At 28.6% G+C, this 23,620-nt stretch overlaps 3 protein-coding genes across 10 annotated transcripts in view; all 3 read left to right on the plus strand.

Moving 5' to 3' along the window:
• The window catches only part of LOC109606432 (putative fatty acyl-CoA reductase CG5065), a 34,887-nt gene extending 32,175 nt beyond the window's left edge, over window positions 1-2,712 (plus strand). For both annotated transcript variants that reach the window (XM_049968855.1, XM_020022988.2), the window contains exons 9-10: window positions 1,992-2,261; window positions 2,324-2,712. In XM_049968855.1, coding sequence (XP_049824812.1) covers window positions 1,992-2,261; window positions 2,324-2,408 — 355 coding nt within the window. In that variant the 3' untranslated portion in view covers window positions 2,409-2,712. The remainder of the gene's footprint in view (window positions 1-1,991; window positions 2,262-2,323) is intronic.
• A 5,606-nt stretch (window positions 2,713-8,318) lies between these two features.
• LOC109606482 (putative fatty acyl-CoA reductase CG5065) lies at window positions 8,319-12,910 on the plus strand. Of its 6 annotated transcripts, XR_007548408.1 has the most exons (10): window positions 8,319-8,565; window positions 8,624-8,781; window positions 8,909-8,999; window positions 9,052-9,204; window positions 9,262-9,364; window positions 9,415-9,465; window positions 11,950-12,091; window positions 12,145-12,384; window positions 12,443-12,712; window positions 12,769-12,900. XR_007548408.1 is itself a non-coding variant. In XM_049968856.1 (9 exons), the coding sequence occupies exons 1-9, from the start codon at window positions 8,341-8,343 to the stop codon at window positions 12,872-12,874; spliced, it is 1,539 nt and encodes a 512-aa protein (XP_049824813.1). In that variant the 5' UTR covers window positions 8,319-8,340; the 3' UTR covers window positions 12,875-12,910. The 6 variants fall into 6 exon arrangements, 2 of the variants coding, with proteins under 2 accessions (XP_049824813.1, XP_049824814.1); XR_007548409.1 differs by lacking the exons at window positions 11,950-12,091; window positions 12,145-12,384 and adding an exon at window positions 9,661-9,900 and having other exon boundaries at window positions 9,415-9,607; XR_007548410.1 differs by lacking the exon at window positions 11,950-12,091 and having other exon boundaries at window positions 9,415-9,607.
• Window positions 12,911-13,626: 716 nt separating this feature from the next.
• LOC109606483 (brachyurin-like) lies at window positions 13,627-14,814 on the plus strand. Of its 2 annotated transcripts, XM_049969271.1 has the most exons (6): window positions 13,627-13,732; window positions 13,814-14,004; window positions 14,053-14,264; window positions 14,346-14,501; window positions 14,552-14,598; window positions 14,694-14,814. In XM_049969271.1, the coding sequence occupies exons 1-6, from the start codon at window positions 13,682-13,684 to the stop codon at window positions 14,718-14,720; spliced, it is 684 nt and encodes a 227-aa protein (XP_049825228.1). In that variant the 5' UTR covers window positions 13,627-13,681; the 3' UTR covers window positions 14,721-14,814. The 2 variants fall into 2 exon arrangements, with proteins under 2 accessions (XP_049825228.1, XP_049825227.1); XM_049969270.1 differs by having other exon boundaries at window positions 14,552-14,814.
• Window positions 14,815-23,620: the final 8,806 nt, after the last annotated feature.

The raw sequence follows: 23,620 nt of genomic DNA on the forward strand, positions 1-23,620 counted from the left end.
GTTCCTCCTGGTTTACCAGCTTCAACCCTTTGTTCTGCCTGACGAGAATTGTTGCAATCAATTCATTTTTTGTTCTTAATAACCCATTTAATATTTTGAAGCTTCCTTTGAGTCTCCAATGAGGTCTATTTTGCTTTGTTATAAAAAAGCAGAACGCCTCTTCTGTTGACCATTGAAGGTTGACTTTGAGTAGTTTTTCATGAAATTGATCAACTTGTGACTAGTAAGCATTTATATTGGTGATTTGACCTCTTCAAAGATGGTCAATATGTGTAATTCTACGTGCAGTCCATCATAAACTCATTAAAATCTTTCTTGAGCTAAGATTTGCTTTAAATACTGTTCCTCCTGGTTTACCAGCTTCAACCCTTTGTTCTGCCTGACGAGAATTGTTGCAATCAATTCATTTTTTGTTCTTAATAACCCATTTAATACTTTGAAGCTTCCTTTGAGTCTCCAATGAGGTCTATTTTGCTTTGTTATAAAAAAGCAGAACGCCTCTTCTGTTGACCATTGAAGGTTGACTTTGAGTAGTTTTTCATGAAATTGATCAACTTGTGACTAGTAAGCATTTATATTGGTGATTTGACCTCTTCAAAGATGGTCAATATGTGTAATTCTACGTGCAGTCCATCATAAACTCATTAAAATCTTTCTTGAGCTAAGATTTGCTTTAAAAACTGTTCCTCCAGGTTCACCAGCTTCAACCCTTTGTTCTGACTGACGAGAAGTATTGCAATCAATTCATTTTTTGTTTTTAATAACTCATTTAACATTATGAAGCTTCCTTTGAGTCTCCAATGAGGTCTATCTTGCTTTATTATAAAGAAGCGGAACACCTCTTCTGTTGACCATTGAAGGTTGTCTTTGAGTAGTTTTTCATGAACTTGATCAACTTGTGACTAGTAGGCATTTACATTGGTAATTTAACCTCTTGAAAGATGGTCAATATGTGTCATTCCACGTGCAGTCCATCATAAACTCATTAAAATCTTTCTTGACTTAAGATTTGCTTTAAGTACTGTTCCTCCAGGTTTACCAGCTTCAACTCTTTGTCCTGACTGACGAGAATGATTGCAATCAATTCATTTTTTGTTTTTAATAACCCATTTAATATTTTGAAGCTTCCTTTGAGTCTCCAATGAGGTCTATTTTGCTTTGTTATGAAGAAGCAGAACACCTCTTCTGTTGACCATTGAAGGTTGTCTTTGAGTAGTTTTTCATGAACTTGATCAACTTGTGACTAGTAGGCATTTACATTGGTAATTTAACCTCTTGAAAGATGGTCAATATGTGTCATTCCACGTGCAGTCCATCATAAACTCATTAAAATCTTTCTTGACTTAAGATTTGCTTTAAGTACTGTTCCTCCAGGTTTACCAGCTTCAACTCTTTGTCCTGACTGACGAGAATGATTGCAATCAATTCATTTTTTGTTTTTAATAACCCATTTAACATTTTGAAGCTTCCTTTGAGTCTTCAATGGGGTCTATCTTGCTTTGTTATAAAGAAGCTAAACATCTCTTCTGTTGGACTATTGGGGGTTGTCTTTGAGCAGTTTTTCATGAACTTGACCAACTTGTGACTAGTAGGCATTTATATTGATGATTTGACCTCTTGAAAGATGGTCAATATGTGTCATTACACGTGCAGTCCATGATAAACTCATTAAAATCTTTCTTGACTTAAGATTTGCTTTAAGTACTGTTCCTCCAGGTTTACCAGGTTCAATCCTTTGTTCTGACTTACGAGAATTATTGCAATCAATTCATTTTTTGTTTCTAATAACCCATTTAACATTTTGAAACTTCTTTTGAGTCTCCAATGGGGTCTATATTACTTTTTTATAAAGAAGCAGAACACCTCTTCTAAAAATAAACTCTGTAACGTTGGTGATGTACTTCCCACTCTTCCAATCAAAATCAACATTATAAAAAAATATATTCAAATAGATGTAAATTATACAAGTCATAATGCTCAATATTTTTTAGGTTATTGAAACTTTCGAACAAATTTTATAACGCCCTGGACGCGGGAAAGTTCTTCTCGACAAACGAATGGCAGTTCCAAGTGTCCCACATGGAAGGCTTGATACACGCCGTGACGCACGCTGAGGACGGCGAAAACTTCGAAATAGACATGAGGGCGTCCAACGGCTTCAATTGGGACCCTTACGTCAGGCAGTTCATTTTGGGCGTCAGACAGTACGTCCTGAAGGACGACATCAGCAGTCTGCCACAAGCTAGATCAAAATTAAACAAGTTAGTAGTCTCATTAAAACATTACCATCAGTTTTATATTTAACGTATTTAATTTTTTGTAGGTTGTATTGGTTCCAAACCATCTTCAAAATAGTGTCGCTCTACGGCGTCTTGAAATTTGCCACGCATCAACTCACGAATCTGTAACACAATATTCATTTTGCTCAATCATTTAAAAAAAAAAAAATTAGAATGGGGAAATTTTCTATGATTTAATTTTATTCTCACCCGTACCTGGATATTATATATATATATTATATGTACTTCAAATTAATCCCAATTCATTCTAAGCAAGGATTTGTCATTAATTTTTTAAGGGTGGCAAATAACTGCATCTATTTATTTTGTAGATAGCCTTTACAATTGTGTATGTCTTTTTTTTCAATTTTGGATAAGGTGTATATTATATTTATATGTATATTTTTACGAAACAATAAATATTATTTTTGGATTTCTTGTTATTTATTTCTAAAAATACCCTATTTTATTTATTCTTATTCAATAAATATTCAAAATACTCTCTGGATGACCAACGACCTTAGACAATGATTTGCTAAGGGGTGAAGTGGAAGCAAATCCATGTCAAAGAATCAAAGAACTGTCAAACACCCTTAACCAACCTTGGTTGACCATCCAGTAATATTTATAACAGGTTGGAAAATTAGGAAAAGCATATGTTTGGGTCCTCCTTAATCTGTCCGAAGAGAACAAACTCAAAAAAGTAGTACCCTACAGTACCGTTTATTGATCGTTTGATCACTGAAGACGAAAAATGGGTGACTTAGTGACAAAAATTGGACAATTTGGATGATGTCCAAAATGCCATCTCGAGATGTTTTACTCAAAAATCAATCGATTTTTAACGGTACAGGACTGAAAATTTGAGGATGACAAAATGTTGTTGAAAATGATTAAATTATTGATTAAAAATAAAGACTAAACAATTTGTTACTTCATTACATGTCCTCCTAAAATATCTAATATTGTAACAAATAAAAGCAACAAATTTTGTCGTAACCTTAAAGAAAAGGTTGCCAATTCGTCTCCTTCTTGTAAATTACATTTATTAACATGCAAGTCCATGATTTTAAACAAATAAATTGTGTGATGCAAGATTCGCACTGTAGTTGTCGAAAATGTGTAGAAGTGGTAAGTTCTTCGAATATATATTTATATAATTTTTGCACAACAATTATTTATTATAAAACATTTAAGAATAAATTTTTGTTCCCTGTTGTTACAATTGGTGATCTTAAATTTTATTATTATGAAAAATTAAAAATATTTTATAGTATGCTTACATAAGAAATAAGTATATTTAAAAAATATATTATTTAATTATTTAATTTATTAATTAATTAAATATAATATTATTAATTTCTATATAATATAATTTATTGATTATAAAAATTATAATAATGTACTCTTCTGGTTCACTGAACTCAATATAACTAAAACCAGAAGAGTACATTATTATTATTTTTATATAATATTAAAATATTATAATTTCTATAATAAATAAATTATATTAAATATAAATTAATTAATATAAATTATTATATTAAATTAATTAATAAATTATACTTGAATAATATACTTTTTAAATGTACTTATTTCTTATGTAAGCATACTATAAAATATCTTAAATTTTTCATAATAAGAAAATTTAAGTTTAGTATGCTTACATAAGAAATAAATAAATTTAAAAGATTATTTTTTAACAGAAATTGTCCTAAACTATTGAATTAAATCAATACCAAAGAAGTAATAAAAATTGCCCTAAAACTGTTGACTTATATCTATATCAAATAATCTCAGATATTTTTCACTTTTTCATCCATAATTTACTTAGTTGATTTAGGGAATTAGAAGTATTTAATTAGCAAAATGTAACTTTTAATTATACAGCAGTCTTACTAAAATAGAATATATTTTGAAAAATGTTAATTTCAATGGAGGAGTTATTTTTTAAAAAAAGTTATCCCAAAACTAGTGAGTTAAATCGATTCAGATACTCTCAGATATTTTTCACCATTTAATCCATAATTTAGATACTTAATTTTGACAATAAGAAGTGTTGAATAAGGAAAATGTGACCTTTTAAATCTGTCGCAGACTTACTAACATTCAAGTTACATGAAAAAAGTTACACTCTATCGACAATTTATTTTTGTACTAAAAATTACCCCAAAACTGTTGACTTATATCTACATCAAATAATCTCAGATATTTTTCACTTTTTAATTCATAATTTAGTTAGCTGATTTAGGGGATTAGAAGTATGTAATTAGTAAAATGTAACCTTTAATTATGCAGCAGTCTTACTAAAGTAGAATATATTTTGAAAAATGTTAATTTCAATGGGGGAGTTATTTTTTAAAAGAAATTATCCCAAAACTAGTGAGTTAAATCGATTTAGATACTCTCAGATATTTTTCACCTTTTAATCCATAATTTAGTTACTTAATTTTGATAATAAGAAGTATTGAATAAGGAAAATGTGACCTTTTAAGTCTGTCACAGACTTATTAACATTCAAGTTACATGAAAAAAGTTACACTCTATCGACAATTTATTTTTGTACTAAAAATTACCCCAAAACTGTTGACTTATATCTACATCAAATAATCTCAGATATTTTTCACTTTTTAATTCATAATTTAGTTAGCTGATTTAGGGGATTAGAAGTATGTAATTAGTAAAATGTAACCTTTAATTATACAGCAGTCTTACTAAAGTAGAATATATTTTGAAAAATGTTAATTTCAATGGGGGAGTTATTTTTTAAAAGAAATTATCCCAAAACTAGTGAGTTAAATCGATTTAGATACTCTCAGATATTTTTCACCTTTTAATCCATAATTTAGTTACTTAATTTTGATAATAAGAAGTATTGAATAAGGAAAATGTGACCTTTTAAGTCTGTCACAGACTTATTAACATTCAAGTTACATGAAAAAAGTTACACTCTATCGACAATTTATTTTTGTACTAAAAATTACCCCAAAACTGTTGACTTATATCTACATCAAATAATCTCAGATATTTTTCACTTTTTAATTCATAATTTAGTTAGTTGATTTAGGGAATTAGAAGTATGTAATTAGTAAAATGTAACCTTTAATTATGCAGCAGTCTTACTAAAATAGAATATATTTTGAAAAATGTTAATTTCAATGGAGGAGTTATTTTTTAAAAGAAATTATCCCAAAACTAGTGAGTTAAATCGATTCAGATACTCTCAGATATTTTTCACCTTTTAATCCATAATTTAGTTACTTAATTTTAACAATAAGAAGTGTTGAATAAGGAAAATGTGACCTTTTAAATCTGTCACAGATTTACTAATATTCAAGTTACATGTATGGACAACTTATTTTTGTAATAAAAATTGCCCTAAAACTATTTACTTATATCTAAATCAAATAATCAGATATTTTTCACTTTTTAATACATAATTTAGTTGGTTGATTTAGAGAATTAGAAATATTTAATTAGCAAAATGTAACATTTAATTATGCAGCAGTCTTACAAATATAGAATATATTTTGAAATATGTTAATTTCAATAGAAAAGTTATTTTTTAACAGAAATTGTCCCAAAACTAATGAGTTAAATCAAATCAAAATTATCAGATATTTTTGTCCATTTTAATCCATAATTTAGTTACTTAATTTTAACAATAAGAAGTGTTGAATAAGCAAAATGTGACCTTTTAAATCTGCCACAGACTTATTAATATCCAAATTATATGAAGAAAGCTAAACTAAACGGATAATTTATTTTTATGATAAAACTTCCCCTGTTAACTTAAACCAATATCAAATATTCTCAGATATTTTTCACCTTTTAATTAGCAAATGTAATTAGTTAATTTAAAGTATTTAATAGTAAAATGTGACCTTTAATTCTGTCCCATACTTACTCATATAGAATATATTTTTAAGATTAGAAAAACTTATTTTATTAATAAAAAAGTCTTTTTAAATCATGATTTAGTTAGTTAATTTTATCAGAAGAATTTAATAAGCAAAATAGGAGCTTTAATTTTGTCAGAGGGTCAATAGCTTGTAATATACTTTGAAAAATGTTAATTTTAATAGAGACCTAATTTTTTAATAAAAGTATAATGTTAAAATTAAGTATGAAATATATTTTGAAAGAACTACTTTTTTAATAAAAAACAGCTTTAAAACTAGTACTTTAAGTGAACATTAAATATTCTCAGATATTTTTCACCTCTTAATTCATAATTTAGTTAGTTAATTAGAAGAATCAGGTTAATTAACGAAATGTGATATTTAATTCACATTAATCGCAGCCTGAAAGAGGCTAATTTTAATGAGAAACTTATTATTTCATAAAAAAACGTCCTAAAGTCAATATCAAATATTCTCAATATTTTCACTTTAATCGAGAACTAATTTTTAAATGAAAAGTTTTTTAAGACTATAGAATTAAATCAGCATCAAATATTCTGAGACATTTTTCATCTTTTTTTTAGAATGTAAGTAATTTGATATATATATATATATATATATATATATATATATATATATATATATATATATATATATAAATTTGTAACAGACTTATTAATAAGATATTTATTTGAGAGGATAATGAATTCAATTCATTCATTCTTTTTTTAATTTTTTACTTTAAAAATGATAAAGTAGATTTTAATTAGGTAATATACAAATCAATTTTATAGTATGTAAATTATCCATGATTATCTTTTTAGATAAACTTACATACGTACTACCATACATTAAATGAGCCACTCTGTGTAACGAAAGTTACATGAAATGTATAAAAAATGTAATTTTTTAATGGATGTTAGACATTTTTTTTAAATTTTTATATTCAGGTTACTTTCATAAAATAAACAGTGTAAAAAAAACTAAGTATAAAAAATGTAATTTTTTTAATGGATGTGTTAGACATTTTTTTTAAATTTTTATATTTGGGTTACCTTCATAAAAACACAGTGCAAAAAAACTAGGACAAAATCCATGTTTGGTAAACTACCATAATTAACATTTGTGTAATGTTGATAAATGTTTATATTACTTTATTAATGCTTTTCTGTATATTGTTTTGTTGACATAAATCTTATATATAAGTATATTTATTATTAAGGTTTACTTATATTATCCAAAACAATTATAAATATAATTATTCATACTTAATTTTTAAAATATACTGAAAAAATATATTAAAATGTATTATGCAAAGAAAATAAAGTAAACCAGAGGTGATAATAGATTATTTTGCATATTTTTGAATAATTATTTTTGTAATATACGAGGTGATACACCTAAATGTTTGATGATTAGTTTCATATGTCTATAACTTCTAAATCTATAAAATGTTGAATGTCAATTCTTTAACTACTAATAATTATTAAAATAATATTGCAACTGACTTATCTATTAAAAATTAAAATAATTCTTAAATAAATTTGGTAATTTTTAGTTACAATATTAAGAAAATCTTCTATAATTAGTTTTTATATATGTTGAAAATTATTGTCGTGAAGGAAACTACTTCTACATATTGCCTTTGAAATACGTCGAAGACGACGTTATAACAAAATTGCAGTTCAATTACGTCCGAAGTCGTTCTAAGTTATTAATAGCGTCATAAATATTTTAAGTCTAAGCGACTCCCCCCAAGAAATACGAAAGGATAGCCATAAACACGCTTAATATCTATTGATTGGTATTAGTTTATTTATTAATTCAACCGCTATCGATTATTTTTAAATTATAAGAAGGGGCAATTGCAGGGGTAATTTATTGAAAAACGAGGGACGACAGTGTTTTATCGTCTTTCGGACACTTCACGTATCGATATTGTGCTTGTGGTTCATTAAAGTGTTGCATTATTGTAACCTAAGTAAGTACACAATGCCCAATTTGATTAAACACAGCACCCATTTGATAAGAAAATATTTTAAATAGTAATGTAGGAAGAAAATATTATTAACTATATAATGAAAGTAAATTTTACGATTTCCCTGTTTTATTCCTAAACTAATGAGGTCTTACAAAATTTACTTTTTGTTTCAGAAACTATGAACAATAATAATAACATCTACATCAATGATGATAAAGAAAGTATATCAGACTTTTTTAAGGACAGCAAAATACTCGTTACTGGTGCCACAGGGTTTCTAGGGAAGGTACTGGTGGAGAAGCTTTTACGATGTTGTGAAGACATTGAAAATATTTACATATTATTAAGACCAAAAAGAGGTTTGGAAACAGAACAAAGACTAACGGAGCTCCTGAAGAACCCTGTAAGATTTAATTACATGTGTTTTAATTGTATAGTTACTAATCAAAATTAATTTTAAGATTTTTAATAAGTTAAAAGAAACAAATCCTAAGGCCTTACTTAAATTGCAAGTGGTACATGGTGATATATCAGTACCAAACATGGGTTTGCCGAAAAATGAGATTGCACTTCTTCAAGAAAATATAAATTTTGTTATACATTCAGCTGCAACAGTCAGGTACTGCAAGTTTCTAATTATATTGACTGATATCTACACATAAAGTCTTATAGAAACCAGTTAGTTTCAAGTCAAATATTATAATTAAAGCATTTTAAAACTTACCTAATCTTGCTTTGTTTGTTAGTTTTTCAGAGAGTCTCAGCACTGCAGTTAATCTAAATACTATTGGAACTAAACGCATTGTGGATCTGTGTTTGGAGATGAAGAATTTGAAGGTAACCAATAAAGTGAATAATTTAAACAAAACAATTGAATTCTTTGTTTCAGAGCCTGGTGTACGTTTCTACAGCATACAGTAATCCTTTTAGAAAAACTGTAAATGAAGAAGTTTATAAACAACAATACAATTACAAATCGGTTATCCACTTGGTTAATAACTTTTCAGAAGATGATGTGAACTTACTGTCTAAAAATATAATGGTAGCATGAATTAAACTATATGTTTAGTATGAATAAAATATTTTTCTAAATTTACAGGGAGATCACCCAAACACATATACGTGTACCAAGTCCTTGGCAGAGGAATTAATTCTGGACCATTCGGAGAAAATTCCTTGTTGTATAGTGCGCCCTTCAATTAGTAAGTACTGATATATATTATGGGATTCAGGATAACAGGATATGTTTCAGTAACTTCAGCTTGGAGAGAACCCTATGAAGGATGGGTCGACAGTTATGCAGGTATAACTGGCCTTTTCATGGAATGTGGCAGAGGAACACTGAGGTCAGTGGTTTGCAATCCGAAATGTGTCATGGACTTAATACCAGTTGACGTGGTGGCAAACACAATTATTGCTGCAACATGGCAAACATCATTGAACAGGTTCACCATACCATTAATAACATTGTTCCTTATGATTTTTTTAAATGTTTTAGGCCTGAGAAGATGAAAGTTTACAACTGTACGAGTGGAAGCATTAATCCAATTAAATGTTATCAGTTTCAAAATTATGCCAATGACTATTTCCACGTATGTCCCAGTAAATATGTAATGTTGCAGCCATATTTTCAATTCAGAAGAAACGAATTTATACACTCATTCTATGCTCTATTTTATCATAAATTGCCAGCCATTTTGTTTGATATGTACATGTTTCTCAAATACAGGAAGACTGGGTAATTTAATATAATTAGTCTTTGTTATGCTAATTAATATAATTAATATCACTTTTAGGATGTTAAGAACAGGTAGAAAATTTTGGAAAGCAATGGACAACATAAAATATTTTACCACTAAAGAATGGAATTTTCAAACTGATAATATGGAGGAACTTGTACGTTGTGTTAAAAACAATAAAGATTGTAACAAGTTTGATATTGATATGAGAAGTTCAAATGGCTTTTATTGGGAAAAATATGTGCAAAATTATGTTATGGGCATTCGACTGTATTTGCTGAAGGACGATTTAAAGAGTTTACCAAAAGCAAAAGCCAAATTAATAAGGTATAACGTTTCTTTTGGTGTTAACTGTAAAAATATATATACTTATATATTTTTAGGCTCTATTGGATTCAAAGTTTTTTGAAGATGATAATGATGTTCCTATTTCTAAAGTCTGTTTATCATTTTTTTTAAATTTTCACATTTTTACACACACAAAATAATAAGATGAATGTCGCCAAAATTTACAATGCCAAAGAGTCAATAATTTTTTATTTATATATTAATGGTAAATTTCCTTGAAATTAGAAATTATGAATATTATTAATTTATATAAATAAAAGTATATGTAAATACAAAATACTTTATTTCTCACCCTTTACCTATTCATTTTTGTGTTAAGCTATATTAACATGATTTATTACATTTATAAATGCTAATTAGTTAAAAAAGGCTAAGTAATCAAGAAATATTTTTATTTATTTCAAATTCTGAAACTTATAGCCTTTTGTATGCTTCTTGTATTGATAATGTAATTGTGGTTCTTAAAGTGTGCATATCTTTTCTTAAGAAAACATAAAGGTCAGTTCATAAAAAATAGTTCCTTCAACACAAATCTAATGAAATTTTTCTACAATTTTTTTTGTTTTACAAACAATGATCAATAATAATAATGTCACCCACATAAATAATGATAATAAAAGCATATCAGATTTTTTACAGACAGTAAAATACTTGTTACTAGTGCCACAGGTTTTCTAGGGAAGGTACTGGTGGAGAAGCTGTTACGATGTTGTGAAGATATTGAAAATATTTACATATTATTAAGACCAAAAAGAGGTTTGGAAACAGAACAAAGACTAACGGAGCTCCTGAAGAACCCTGTAAGATTTAATTACATGTGTTTTAATTGTACAGTTAATAATTAAAATTAATTTTAAGATTTTTAATAAGTTAAAAGAAACAAATCCTAAGGCCTTACTTAAATTGCAAGTGGTACATGGTGATATATCAGTACCAAACATGGGTTTGCCGAAAAATGAGATTGCACTTCTTCAAGAAAATATAAATTTTGTTATACATTCAGCTGCAACAGTCAGGTACTGCAAGTTTCTAATTATATTGACTGATATCTACACATAAAGTCTTATAGAAACCAGTTAGTTTCAAGTCAAATATTATAATTAAACCATTTTAAAACTTACCTAATCTTGCTTTGTTTGTTAGTTTTTCAGAGAGTCTCAGCACTGCAGTTAATCTAAACACTATTGGAACTAAACGCATTGTGGATCTGTGTTTGGAGATGAAGAATTTGAAGGTAACTAATAAAATGAATAATTTAAACAAAACAATTGAATTCTTTGTTTCAGAGCCTGGTGTACGTTTCTACAGCATACAGTAATCCTTTTAGAAAAACTGTAAATGAAGAAGTTTATAAACAACAATACAATTACAAATCGGTTATCCACTTGGTTAATAACTTTTCAGAAGATGATGTGAACTTACTGTCTAAAAATATAATGGTAGCATGAATTAAACTATATGTTTAGTATGAATAAAATATTTTTCTAAATTTACAGGGAGATCACCCAAACACATATACGTGTACCAAGTCTTTGGCAGAGGAATTAATTCTGGACCATTCAGAGAAAATACCTTGTTGTATAGTGCGCCCCTCAATTAGTAAGTGTTGATATATTTTATGAGATTCAGGATAACAAGGTATATTTCAGTAACTTCGGCTTGGAGAGAACCCTACGAAGGATGGGTCGACAGTTATGCAGGCATAACTGGTCTTTTCATGGAATGTGGCAGAGGAACATTGAGGTCAGTGGTTTGCAATCCGAAATGTGTCATGGACTTAATACCAGTTGACGTGGTGGCAAACACAATTATTGCTGCAACATGGCAAACATCATTGAACAGGTTGGACAAATCATTAATGAAATTGTTCCTTATAATTTATTTAAATGTTTTAGACCTGAGAAGATGAAAGTTTACAACTGTACGAGTGGAAGCATCAATCCAATTAAATGTTATCAGTTTCAAAATTATGCCAATGACTATTTCCACGTATGTCCCAGTAAATATGTAATGTTGCAGCCATATTTTCAATTCAGAAGAAACGAATTTATACATTCGTTCTATGCTCTATTTTATCATAAATTGCCAGCCATTTTGTTTGATATGTACATGTTTCTCAAATACAGGAAGACTGGGTAATTTAATATAATTAGTCTTTGTTATGCTAATTAATATAATTAATATCACTTTTAGGATGTTAAGAACAGGTAGAAAATTTTGGAAAGCAATGGACAACATAAAATATTTTACCACTAAAGAATGGAATTTTCAAACTGATAATATGGAGGAACTTGTACGTTGTGTTAAAAACAATAAAGATTGTAACAAGTTTGATATTGATATGAGAAGTTCAAATGGCTTTTATTGGGAAAAATATGTGCAAAATTATGTTATGGGCATTTGACTGTATTTGCTGAAGGACGATTTAAAGAGTTTACCAAAAGCAAAAGCCAAATTAATAAGGTATAACGTTTCTTTTGGTGTTAACTGTAAAAATATATATACTTATATATTTTTAGGCTCTATTGGATTCAAAGTTTTTTGAAGATGATAATGATGTTCCTATTTCTAAAGTCTGTTTATCATTTTTTTTTAAATTTTCACATTTTTACACACACAAAGTAATAAGATGAATGTGGCCAAAATTTACAATGCCGAAGAGTCAATATTTTTTTATTTATATGATAATAGTAAAATTCTTTGATATTAGAAACTATGAATATTATTAATTTATTTAAATAAAAGTATATGTTAATACACATTTCTTTATTTCGTACCCTTTACCTATTTATTCTAATTATTTTTGTGTTAAGTTATATTAACATGATTTATTACATTTATAAATGGTATTGGTATGGTAAAAAAGACTAAATAACCACGAAATATATTTATTTATTTCAAAGTGGATAAGTTTTAGCCTTTTGGACACTTCATGTATTGATACTGAAATCGTTGTTCTTAAAGAGGTGCATATCTTCACTTCACACACAGAAAACATAATGCTCAATTCGTAAAAAAAACAGCTCCCTTAACTCAAACCTATTGGAATCTTTCTACAAAAATTATTTTATTTTGTTTAGAAACAATGATCAAGTAACACCAAACCAAAGATCTGAGACATGAAATGTTTGTGCCTCTGTTATTTATATTTTAGTGTAAATTTCAATCGAGAGATGGAGGATCAACTTGTTAGTCATTCTAGAGATTAGTTGATAAATTATTGTTAATTTGTTAAAAATTCATTCTCCTTTCTTCATTTCTAGTATAAATATAATTAAAGAACGTTGTTAAGTTCATATCTATTATACCATTGTGATACAATCTTGTGATATTTATCTTATCTTTATGATAATAGATAATAAATGTAAATACTGATGGTTGTTTTGATTTATTTAAAAGTAATTCCTCGTACGAAGAAAGTGCAAAAGCAACATGAGATTCGTTTTTAACATATTGTTTTTTATAGGGGTGGCTTCATCAGAGGTAATTAATTTACATTTTTATTTTATAATACAATTAAAAATGAAGAATTGTTTGTAAAGAACGAATAATAACTTGGTATAGGTTCATTATGGACCAAACGAAAAGGAAACTCCACAAAGAGTAAGAATAATTGGAGGACAAGAAGCTGAGGTCAACCAATACCCATGGCAAGTGGCCTTATCTATAACCAGTGCCAATGGTAACGAGTATTTCTGCGGTGGTTCTCTAATATCTGAAAAATGGATTCTCACCGCAGCACATTGTCTATCAAAGTATTTCTTTCCCCAGTGGTAAACTTGTAAAAATATTCGGTGTTGCAGTGTTGTATCTGTTATGGCGAGTTTGGGTGTTCATAACATCAATGTCAATGAACCATCTCGCCAAGATATTCCGGCTGAAGACTTTACAGTACATCCAAAGTGGAACATATCGACTGCCTCAAATGACATTGCCCTCGTTAGACTTACCACTGAAGCTGTCATTAATGATGCCGTTCAAGTTGTGACATTGGCCACTGCAGGAACTTTTGCAGGTATGTGGTACCTGCCTGTGGTAGGTCAAAATAGTGATAACATATACTCGTCAAGCAAGATTGTCTTATCTAAGTTTTTAGGTTATGACGCTGAACTAAGTGGTTGGGGAAAGGTTTCCAGTGCGTCAACAGAAATATCCCCAATCCTTAAAAGAATCGATTTAAAAGTGATCTCGAACGTTCTCTGCACTTTATACTATTCTGTCTATATAAAAGACAGCAACATATGTACATCAGGTATTTTTTAATAATGTTGAGGGAACTCTTTGATTATTTGAGATTTGCAGGATCCGGCGGCATAGGTGCATGTCAAGGTGACTCTGGTGGACCACTGGTTGTCGGTGGCACACAGATTGGTGTGGTATCTAGGGGCAATAAATGTGAACGGGGAAGTCCAACCGTTTATTCAAGAGTATCCGCGTACAAAAGTTGGATCACCGACGTAACAGGGATTAGATAACTAAAATATGATAAATATTTGTTTTTTTTTTTTAACTGAAAACTTAAGCAATGTGAGATAAATAAATTGTTTAATTTGTTATACATACAACCACTTATATGAAATCACCTAATAATTATCAGAAACAGTGTTTCATTGGAAAAAAAGTATTTTTAAAATCATTAAGACAAATTTTATATAGAGGATTTCTCAGAAAATAAATTTTACGGTAAATTAGATTTTAAGAAAAAATACTGTATTAGTATTGTTTGTATTCTTGGACCTATTTTTTAGGGACTCCAGGAACCCTAAATAGGTTTTCAAAACTGTACCGTTTGTTCAATTTCCCTCTGCTTTATGTCTTGATCTGATACAGTAATAATTCTTCTCCTCATTATTTCTGATAACCCCACATAAGACATTTTACTTAAAATTCATCTTGACCAAAGTTTGTTTAATGGTCCCTCATTTCAGTAGATTCTGTCAGTATTATTTATTTCTACTGACATTCTTCGTTTTGATTCTTTGTCAGGATAAGTACTTTTATCCTTTTAGATAAGTGATACTTTGTTTATATATGACTTAACACTTATAAAGGTATAAATTTGGGTCTTTTATTCTACTGATATTCTAAACTTTCATTCTTTGTTACAACTTTTCTTATTATATTTACAAATAAGTATCTCTTTCTATAAGAGAAACGTCTTGTCTACTTTTGTAATTATATTTTTAGCACATTATCTATTGTCAGTAGTTTTGGGCATCTTATATAAATCTCATGTATCCACTTATCTTCACATGTTTGCATTTTCTCTTGCTCAAATGACCAAAGATTAAACCACCTTCAGTTCAGTATGTCCTATCAGTATTGTTTAGTTCTACTGACATTCTAAGCTATGATTCTTGTTACAACTTCTCTTGATATATTTATAAATAAGTATAATCTCTCCCTATAAGGGGAACCACTTGTTTACTTTTGTAATCATATTTTTAGCATATTATCTATTGTCAGCAGTTTTTCCATAGTATGGGATTACAGTTATTTTTAATAGATAAATGTTTTTAAAACTTCAGCTCAACATTTCCAGAGTTTGTTTTATCAGGGTAATTACTTATCCTTTTATATAAGTGATTCTTTGTTTAGATGGACCTAATTCTTAGGTAAAAGTTTGGGCCTCTTATATAAATCTCATCATATACTCACTTATCTCCACATGTTTGCATTTTCTCTGGCTCAAATGACCAAAGATTAAACCACCTTCAGTTCAGTATGTCCTATCAGTATTATTTAGTTCTTCTGACATTCTAAGCTTTGATTCTTGTTACAACTTCTCTTGATATATTTATAAATAAGTATAATCTCTCCCTATAAGGGGAACCAATTGTCTACTTTTGTAATCATATTTTTAGCATATTATCTATTGTCAGAAGTTTTTCCATAGTTTGGGGTTACATTATTTTTAATAGAAAAATGTTTTTAAAACCCCAGCTCAGCATTTTCAGAGTTTGTTTTATCAGGGTAATTACTTATCCTTTTATATTAGTGATCCTTTGTTTAGATGCTCCTAATTCCTAGGTAAAGGTTTGAGCCTCTTATCTAAATCTCATATATCCACTTATCTCCTCATGTTTGCATTTCCTCTTGCTCAAATGACCAAAGATTAAACCGCCTTCAGTTCATTATGTTCTATCAGTATTATTTAGTTCTACTGACATTCTAAGCTATGATTCTTGTTACAACTTCTCTTGATATATTTATAGATAAGTACAATCTCTCCCTATAAGGGGAACCACTTGTTTACTTTTGTAATCATAATTTTAGCATCTTATCTATTGTCAGAAGTTTTTCCATAGTTTGGGGTTACATTATTTTTAATAGAAAAATGTTTTTCAAACCCCAGCTCAGCATTTCCAAAGTTTGTTTTATCAGGGTAATTACTTATGCTTTTATATAAGAGATCCTTTGTTTAGATAGTCCTAATTCTTAGGTAAAAGTTTGGGCCTCTTATGTAAAACTCATATATCCACTTATCTCCACATGTTTGCATTTCCTCTTGCTCAAATGACCAAAGATTAAACCTCCTTCAGTTCATTATGTTCTATCAGTATTATTTAGTTCTACTGACATTCTAAGCTATGATTCTTGTTACAACTTCTCTTGATATATTTATAGATAAGTACATTCTCTCCCTATAAGGGGAACCACTTGTTTACTTTTGTAATCATATTTTTAGCATATTATCTATTGTCAGAAGTTTTTCCATAGTTTGGGGTTACAATATTTTTAATAGAAAAATGTTTTTAAAACCCCAGCTCAGCATTTCCAGAGTTTGTTTTATCAGGGTAATTACTTATCCTTTTATATAAATGACCCTTTGTTTAGATGGTCCTAATTCTTAGGTAAAGGTTTGGGCCTCTTATATAAATCTCATATATCCACTTATCTCCACATGTTTGCATTTCCTCTTGTCCAAATGACCAAAGATTAAACCTCCTTTAGTTCAATATGTCCTATCGGTATTATTTAGTTCTTCTGACATTCTAAGCTTTGATTCTTGTTACAACTTCTCTTGATATATTTATAAATAAGTATAATCTCTCCCTATAAGGGGAACCACTTGTTTACTTTTGTAATCATATTTTTAGCATATTATCTATTGTCAGAAGTTTTTCCATAGTTTGGGGTTACATTATTTTTAATAGAAAAATGTTTTTAAAACCCCAGCTCAGTATTTCCAGAGTTTGTTTTATCTCCACATGTTTGCATTTTCTCTGGCTCAAATGACCAAAGATTAAACCACCTTCAGTTCAGTATGTCCTATCAGTATTGTTTAGTTCTACTGACATTCTAAGCTATGATTCTTGTTACAACTTCTCTTGATATATTTATAAATGAGTATAATTTCTCCCTATAAGGGGAACCACTTGTTTACTTTTGTAATCATATTTTTAGCATATTATCTATTGTCAGCAGTTTTTCCATAGTATGGGATTACAGTTATTTTTAATAGATAAATGTTTTTAAAACTTCAGCTCAACATTTCCAGAGTTTGTTTTATCAGGGTAATTACTTATCCTTTTATATAAGTGATTCTTTGTTTAGATGGACCTAATTCTTAGGTAAAAGTTTGGGCCTCTTATATAAATCTCATCATATACTCACTTATGTTCTATCAGTATTATTTAGTTCTACTGACATTCTAAGCTATGATTCTTGTTACAACTTCTCTTGATATATTTATAGATAAGTACAATCTCTCCCTATAAGGGGAACCACTTGTTTACTTTTGTAATCATATTTTTAGCATCTTATCTATTGTCAGAAGTTTTTCCATAGTTTGGGGTTACATTATTTTTAATAGAAAAATGTTTTTAAAACCCCAGCTCAGCATTTCCAAAGTTTGTTTTATCAGGGTAATTACTTATGCTTTTATATAAGAGATCCTTTGTTTAGATAGTCCTAATTCTTAGGTAAAAGTTTGGGCCTCTTATGTAAAACTCATATATCCACTTATCTCCACATGTTTGCATTTTCTCTTGCTCAAATGACCAAAGATTAAACCACCTTCAGTTCAGTATGTCCTATCAGTATTGTTTAGTTCTACTGACATTCTAAGCTATGATTCTTGTTACAACTTCTCTTGATATATTTATAAATAAGTATAATCTCTCCCTATAAGGGGAACCACTTGTTTACTTTTGTAATCATATTTTTAGCATATTATCTATTGTCAGAAGTTTTTTCATAGTTTGGGGTTACATTATTTTTAATAGAAAAATGTTTTTAAAACCCCAGCTCAGCATTTCCAAAGTTTGTTTTATCAGGGTAATTACTTATGCTTTTATATAAGAGATTCTTTGTTTAGATAGTCCTAATTCTTAGGTAAAGGTTTGGGCCTCTTATACAAGTCTCATATATCCACTTATCTCCACATGTTTGCATTTTCTCTTGCTCAAATGACCAAAGATTAAACCACCTTCAGTTCAGTATGTCCTATCAGTATTGTTTAGTTCTACTGACATTCTAAGCTATGATTCTTGTTACAACTTCTCTTGATATATTTATAAATGAGTATAATTTCTCCCTATAAGGGGAACCACTTGTTTACTTTTGTAATCATATTTTTAGCATATTATCTATTGTCAGCAGTTTTTCCATAGTATGGGATTACAGTTATTTTTAATAGATAAATGTTTTTAAAACTTCAGCTCAACATTTCCAGAGTTTGTTTTATCAGGGTAATTACTTATCCTTTTATATAAGTGATTCTTTGTTTAGATGGACCTAATTCTTAGGTAAAAGTTTGGGCCTCTTATATAAATCTCATCATATACTCACTTATGTTCTATCAGTATTATTTAGTTCTACTGACATTCTAAGCTATGATTCTTGTTACAACTTCTCTTGATATATTTATAGATAAGTACAATCTCTCCCTATAAGGGGAACCACTTGTTTACTTTTGTAATCATATTTTTAGCATCTTATCTATTGTCAGAAGTTTTTCCATAGTTTGGGGTTACATTATTTTTAATAGAAAAATGTTTTTAAAACCCTAGCTCAGCATTTCCAAAGTTTGTTTTATCAGGGTAATTACTTATGCTTTTATATAAGAGATCCTTTGTTTAAATAGTCCTAATTCTTAGGTAAAAGTTTGGGCCTCTTATGTAAAACTCATATATCCACTTATCTCCACATGTTTGCATTTTCTCTTGCTCAAATGACCAAAGATTAAACCACCTTCAGTTCAGTATGTCCTATCAGTATTGTTTAGTTCTACTGACATTCTAAGCTATGATTCTTGTTACAACTTCTCTTGATATATTTATAAATAAGTATAATCTCTCCCTATAAGGGGAACCACTTGTTTACTTTTGTAATCATATTTTTAGCATATTATCTATTGTCAGAAGTTTTTTCATAGTTTGGGGTTACATTATTTTTAATAGAAAAATGTTTTTAAAACCCCAGCTCAGCATTTCCAAAGTTTGTTTTATCAGGGTAATTACTTATGCTTTTATATAAGAGATTCTTTGTTTAGATAGTCCTAATTCTTAGGTAAAGGTTTGGGCCTCTTATACAAGTCTCATATATCCACTTATCTCCACATGTTTGCATTTTCTCTTGCTCAAATGACCAAAGATTAAACCACCTTCAGTTCAGTATGTCCTATCAGTATTGTTTAGTTCTACTGACATTCTAAGCTATGATTCTTGTTACAACTTCTCTTGATATATTTATAAATAAGTATAATCTCTCCCTATAAGGGGAACCACTTGTTTACTTTTGTAATCATATTTTTAGCATATTATCTATTGTCAGAAGTTTTTCCATAGTTTGGGGTTACATTATTTTTAATAGAAAAATGATTTTAAAACCCCAGCTCAGCATTTCCAAAGTTTGTTTTATCAGGATAATTACTTATCCTTCTATATTAGTGATCCTTTGTTTAGATGGTCCTAATTCCTATGTAAAGGTTTGGGCCTCTTATACAAGTCTCATATATCCACTTATCTCCACAAGTTTGCATTTCCTCTTGCCCAAATGACCAAAGATTAAACCACCTTCAGTTCAGTATGTCCTATCAGTATTGTTTAGTTCTACTGACATTCTAAGCTATGATTCTTGTTACAACTTCTCTTGATATATTTATAAATAAGTATAATCTCTCCCTATAAGGGGAACCACTTGTTTACTTTTGTAATCATATTTTTAGCATATTATCTATTGTCAGAAGTTTTTCCATAGTTTGGGGTTACATTATATTTAATAGAAAAATGTTTTTAAAACCCCAGCTCAGCATTTCCAGAGTTTGTTTTATCAGGATAATTACTTATCCTTCTATATTAGTGGTCCTTTGTTTAGATGGTCCTAATTCCTATGTAAAGGTTTGGGCCTCTTATATAAATCTCATATATCCACTTATCTCCACATGTTTGCATTTCCTCTTGTCCAAATGACCAAAGATTTAACCTCCTTCAGTTCAGTATGTTCTATCAGTATTATTTAGTTCTACTGACATTCTAAGCTATGATTCTTGTTACAACTTCTCTTGATATATTTATAGATAAGTACAATCTCTCCCTATAAGGGGAACCACTTGTTTACTTTTGTAATCATATTTTTAGCATATTATCTATTGTCAGAAGTTTTTCCATAGTTTGGGGTTACATTATTTTTAATAGGAAAATGTTTTTAAAACCCCAGCTCAGCATTTCCAGAGTTTGTTTTATCAGGATAATTACTTATCCTTCTATATTAGTGATCCTTTGTTTAGATGGTCCTAATTCCTATGTAAAGGTTTGGGCCTCTTATATAAATCTCATATATCCACTTATCTCCACATGTTTGCATTTCCTCTTGTCCAAATGACCAAAGGTTAAACCTCCTTCAGTTCAGTATGTCCTATCAGTATTATTTAGTTCTACTGACATTCTAAGCTTTGATTCCTGTTACAACTTCTCTTTATATATTTACAAATAAGTAACTGGAGAATTGAGGATTGACGAAATGAGTTATTTTCAGATTGGTCTTCATTCAATCTTTTCCCAATGAAACACCGTTTCTCGTAATTACTATTCCATAAAGTTTGGTTGTGCACATTAAAAATATTTACTTAATTTATTCGCATTGTTTTAATTACATAAAATATACACATATACAATACATAAAATTTTATTTCTTATCTTAATAATATTATCTTATACGACTACAATTAAGATTACTCTGTAGTTTCCATTCAATTATAGACCAACATAAAAGGTACAACATCAAATTAATTGTGGTATTTGCTTCTGCTTCACATAAATATATTTATAACTAGTGTAAAGTATTTTAGTCCCAGAATACATTTCGCATACAGGAAGAAACCAACAATTTTAAAAACAACAGATATTCTAATGTGGAAATTAATCATTGGTGGCAGTGACGACAAACCTCACTCTAACCACATACTCAGTGTTACATAAGTAGTCGATTTATCATATATTTTTTTAAATGTAAATGTTATACATAAGGTGTTTCACAACTTATCCGAAAAAGTTTAACCACATAGTTCATTTAAAAAAATATGATAGATCGACTACTCATGTAACAGTGAGTATATGGTCAAAAATTCAAATCAATGGGAATAATTTCAAACAGCTTTTATAGATGGATGGAATTATTATTTATCTTATTTCCTTTTGCTCTATTACAATTTTTTTTAAGTGAAAACATCTTTAGTTTTTTGGGAGGGGAAAATCTTATGGGTTCGCGTCACCGACATGACCATGACTGGCGCATGCGCAGTGTGTTATGCTGTTGTATCCTTTTTAGTACAAAATGAAATAATTGGAAGTACAAAAATGACGAGTGAAATTAATGACGACAATAATGCAAACAATTAAAATAATGTTAAAAAACAAGTACATTGAAATTTAAATAAATATTAATTGATATTTCAACTGAATTGTATTTATATTTTGTCATGATCTTGTACAGTAATATATTTGAATAATAAAAAACCATTTAAGTTTTCAAATTTTAATACCAAAAGTTCTAAGTTTTCACTTATATCGACAGTCTCTATAACTGCCAATTTAAATCATTATTTTTAATTGATTTCTTATGTAACAGTATGTGGTTAAAATTGTTGTGAAATAAATGATCTCATAAAAAATCATGACTAATAAATAATACTCATGGTCTTTCATCTGTTCCTAATCTTGATACTTCTGAAGAAGTTTCTTTATCTACAGAAGGAATTGGAAATATTAAATTGAATTGAAGAATTCAACCTATCAAAACTTATATTTTTATATGTATTAGTATATTCTGGAAATTGTGCAAAAAATTGAAAGTTTATAACTAAGAAATAGGAACAATACTGTGCTGTTAAAACCATTTTAAATTATTTTTTGAGAGGTAGATAATATTAAAATGTACTTAATGAGTGTTCTTGACTATTCTAGATGATTATGATTGTATCTACAGTTCAATTGACATTATCTGAATATCTCTGTCTGGTATTGAATCTTGAATATATTATCAATAAATCAGTTAAGTATTAGTAATTTTCCAATGCATCATAACGTATAAAAGTGCATTACCATATTCTAGAGTAAAATAAATAATCACTGGGAAAGTGGTATTCACACATCCTGATAAGCAAATGAACAATTTAATATTTAAATATATGAACATGCATTTTGGGTGATAACGAGAATTTAAAAAGATATGTCCTAAATTATATCTGCCCATAAAATGTAAAAAATAATTAATTTTATCAAGAATATTTATTACCAACGTGGACTAGTCTCCAGTTTTAAAATACACAAGGATAATTTACTTCATTATGTTTAAAAAAATTTTGAAAACTACCACAAAAAAATATTTTTTGATGACTAATCACAAAAAAATATATGTAATATTTAAATCTATTATTGATAACTGGATAAATACTTTCTAATCCAGTGCGTATAATACTTTGTTTATACGCACAGTAAATAAATAATCTATCTAACACATCCTATAATTATCTATTAAAATTGTATGTTGTAAGGAATAACATAGTAATTTAGACGGATTAGCTAAACTAAACTATGAGTAAAAATAGCATATGTCAAGTAGTAGTTTATAGATAACGTGGATATTATAAGACAATCCTTTAATACCTTGCTCAATAAAAAATTATCAACATACTGGTTATTTATTACAAAAAAAAATCCCCTTTTAAATTGTGAGCTATAATTAAACATAGATTGGATGATATTGAATATTTCTTTTATTATTTGTCGATTTTTAATTAGTATATAGAATATATATTATATAGTATAATGTGTAGATATTCTTAACAAATAATAAATATTTATTTGGTACTAAGTATATTCAACTTCACTTTAATAATATCAATATTATTGGCACTCAAGATAATAA

This window comes from Aethina tumida, chromosome 6, assembly GCF_024364675.1.
Source record: "Aethina tumida isolate Nest 87 chromosome 6, icAetTumi1.1, whole genome shotgun sequence".
Lineage (NCBI taxonomy): Eukaryota > Metazoa > Arthropoda > Insecta > Coleoptera > Nitidulidae > Aethina > Aethina tumida.

What these genes read in the sequence shown, in the direction of transcription:
- LOC109606483 (XM_049969270.1), top strand. Translation starts at nt 13,682, where the DNA reads ATGAGATTCGTTTTTAACATATTGTTTTTTATAGGGGTGGCTTCATCA. An exon ending in TAGGGGTGGCTTCATCAGAG is followed by an intron (nt 13,733 to 13,813) that starts GTAATTAATTTA and finishes AACTTGGTATAG; the next exon opens with GTTCATTATGGACCAAACGA. An exon ending in GCAGCACATTGTCTATCAAA is followed by an intron (nt 14,005 to 14,052) that starts GTATTTCTTTCC and finishes TCGGTGTTGCAG; the next exon opens with TGTTGTATCTGTTATGGCGA.
- LOC109606482 (XM_049968856.1), top strand. Translation starts at nt 8,341, where the DNA reads ATGAACAATAATAATAACATCTACATCAATGATGATAAAGAAAGTATA. An exon ending in TATAGTGCGCCCTTCAATTA is followed by an intron (nt 9,365 to 9,414) that starts GTAAGTACTGAT and finishes GATATGTTTCAG; the next exon opens with TAACTTCAGCTTGGAGAGAA. An exon ending in TGGCAAACATCATTGAACAG is followed by an intron (nt 9,608 to 9,660) that starts GTTCACCATACC and finishes TAAATGTTTTAG; the next exon opens with GCCTGAGAAGATGAAAGTTT.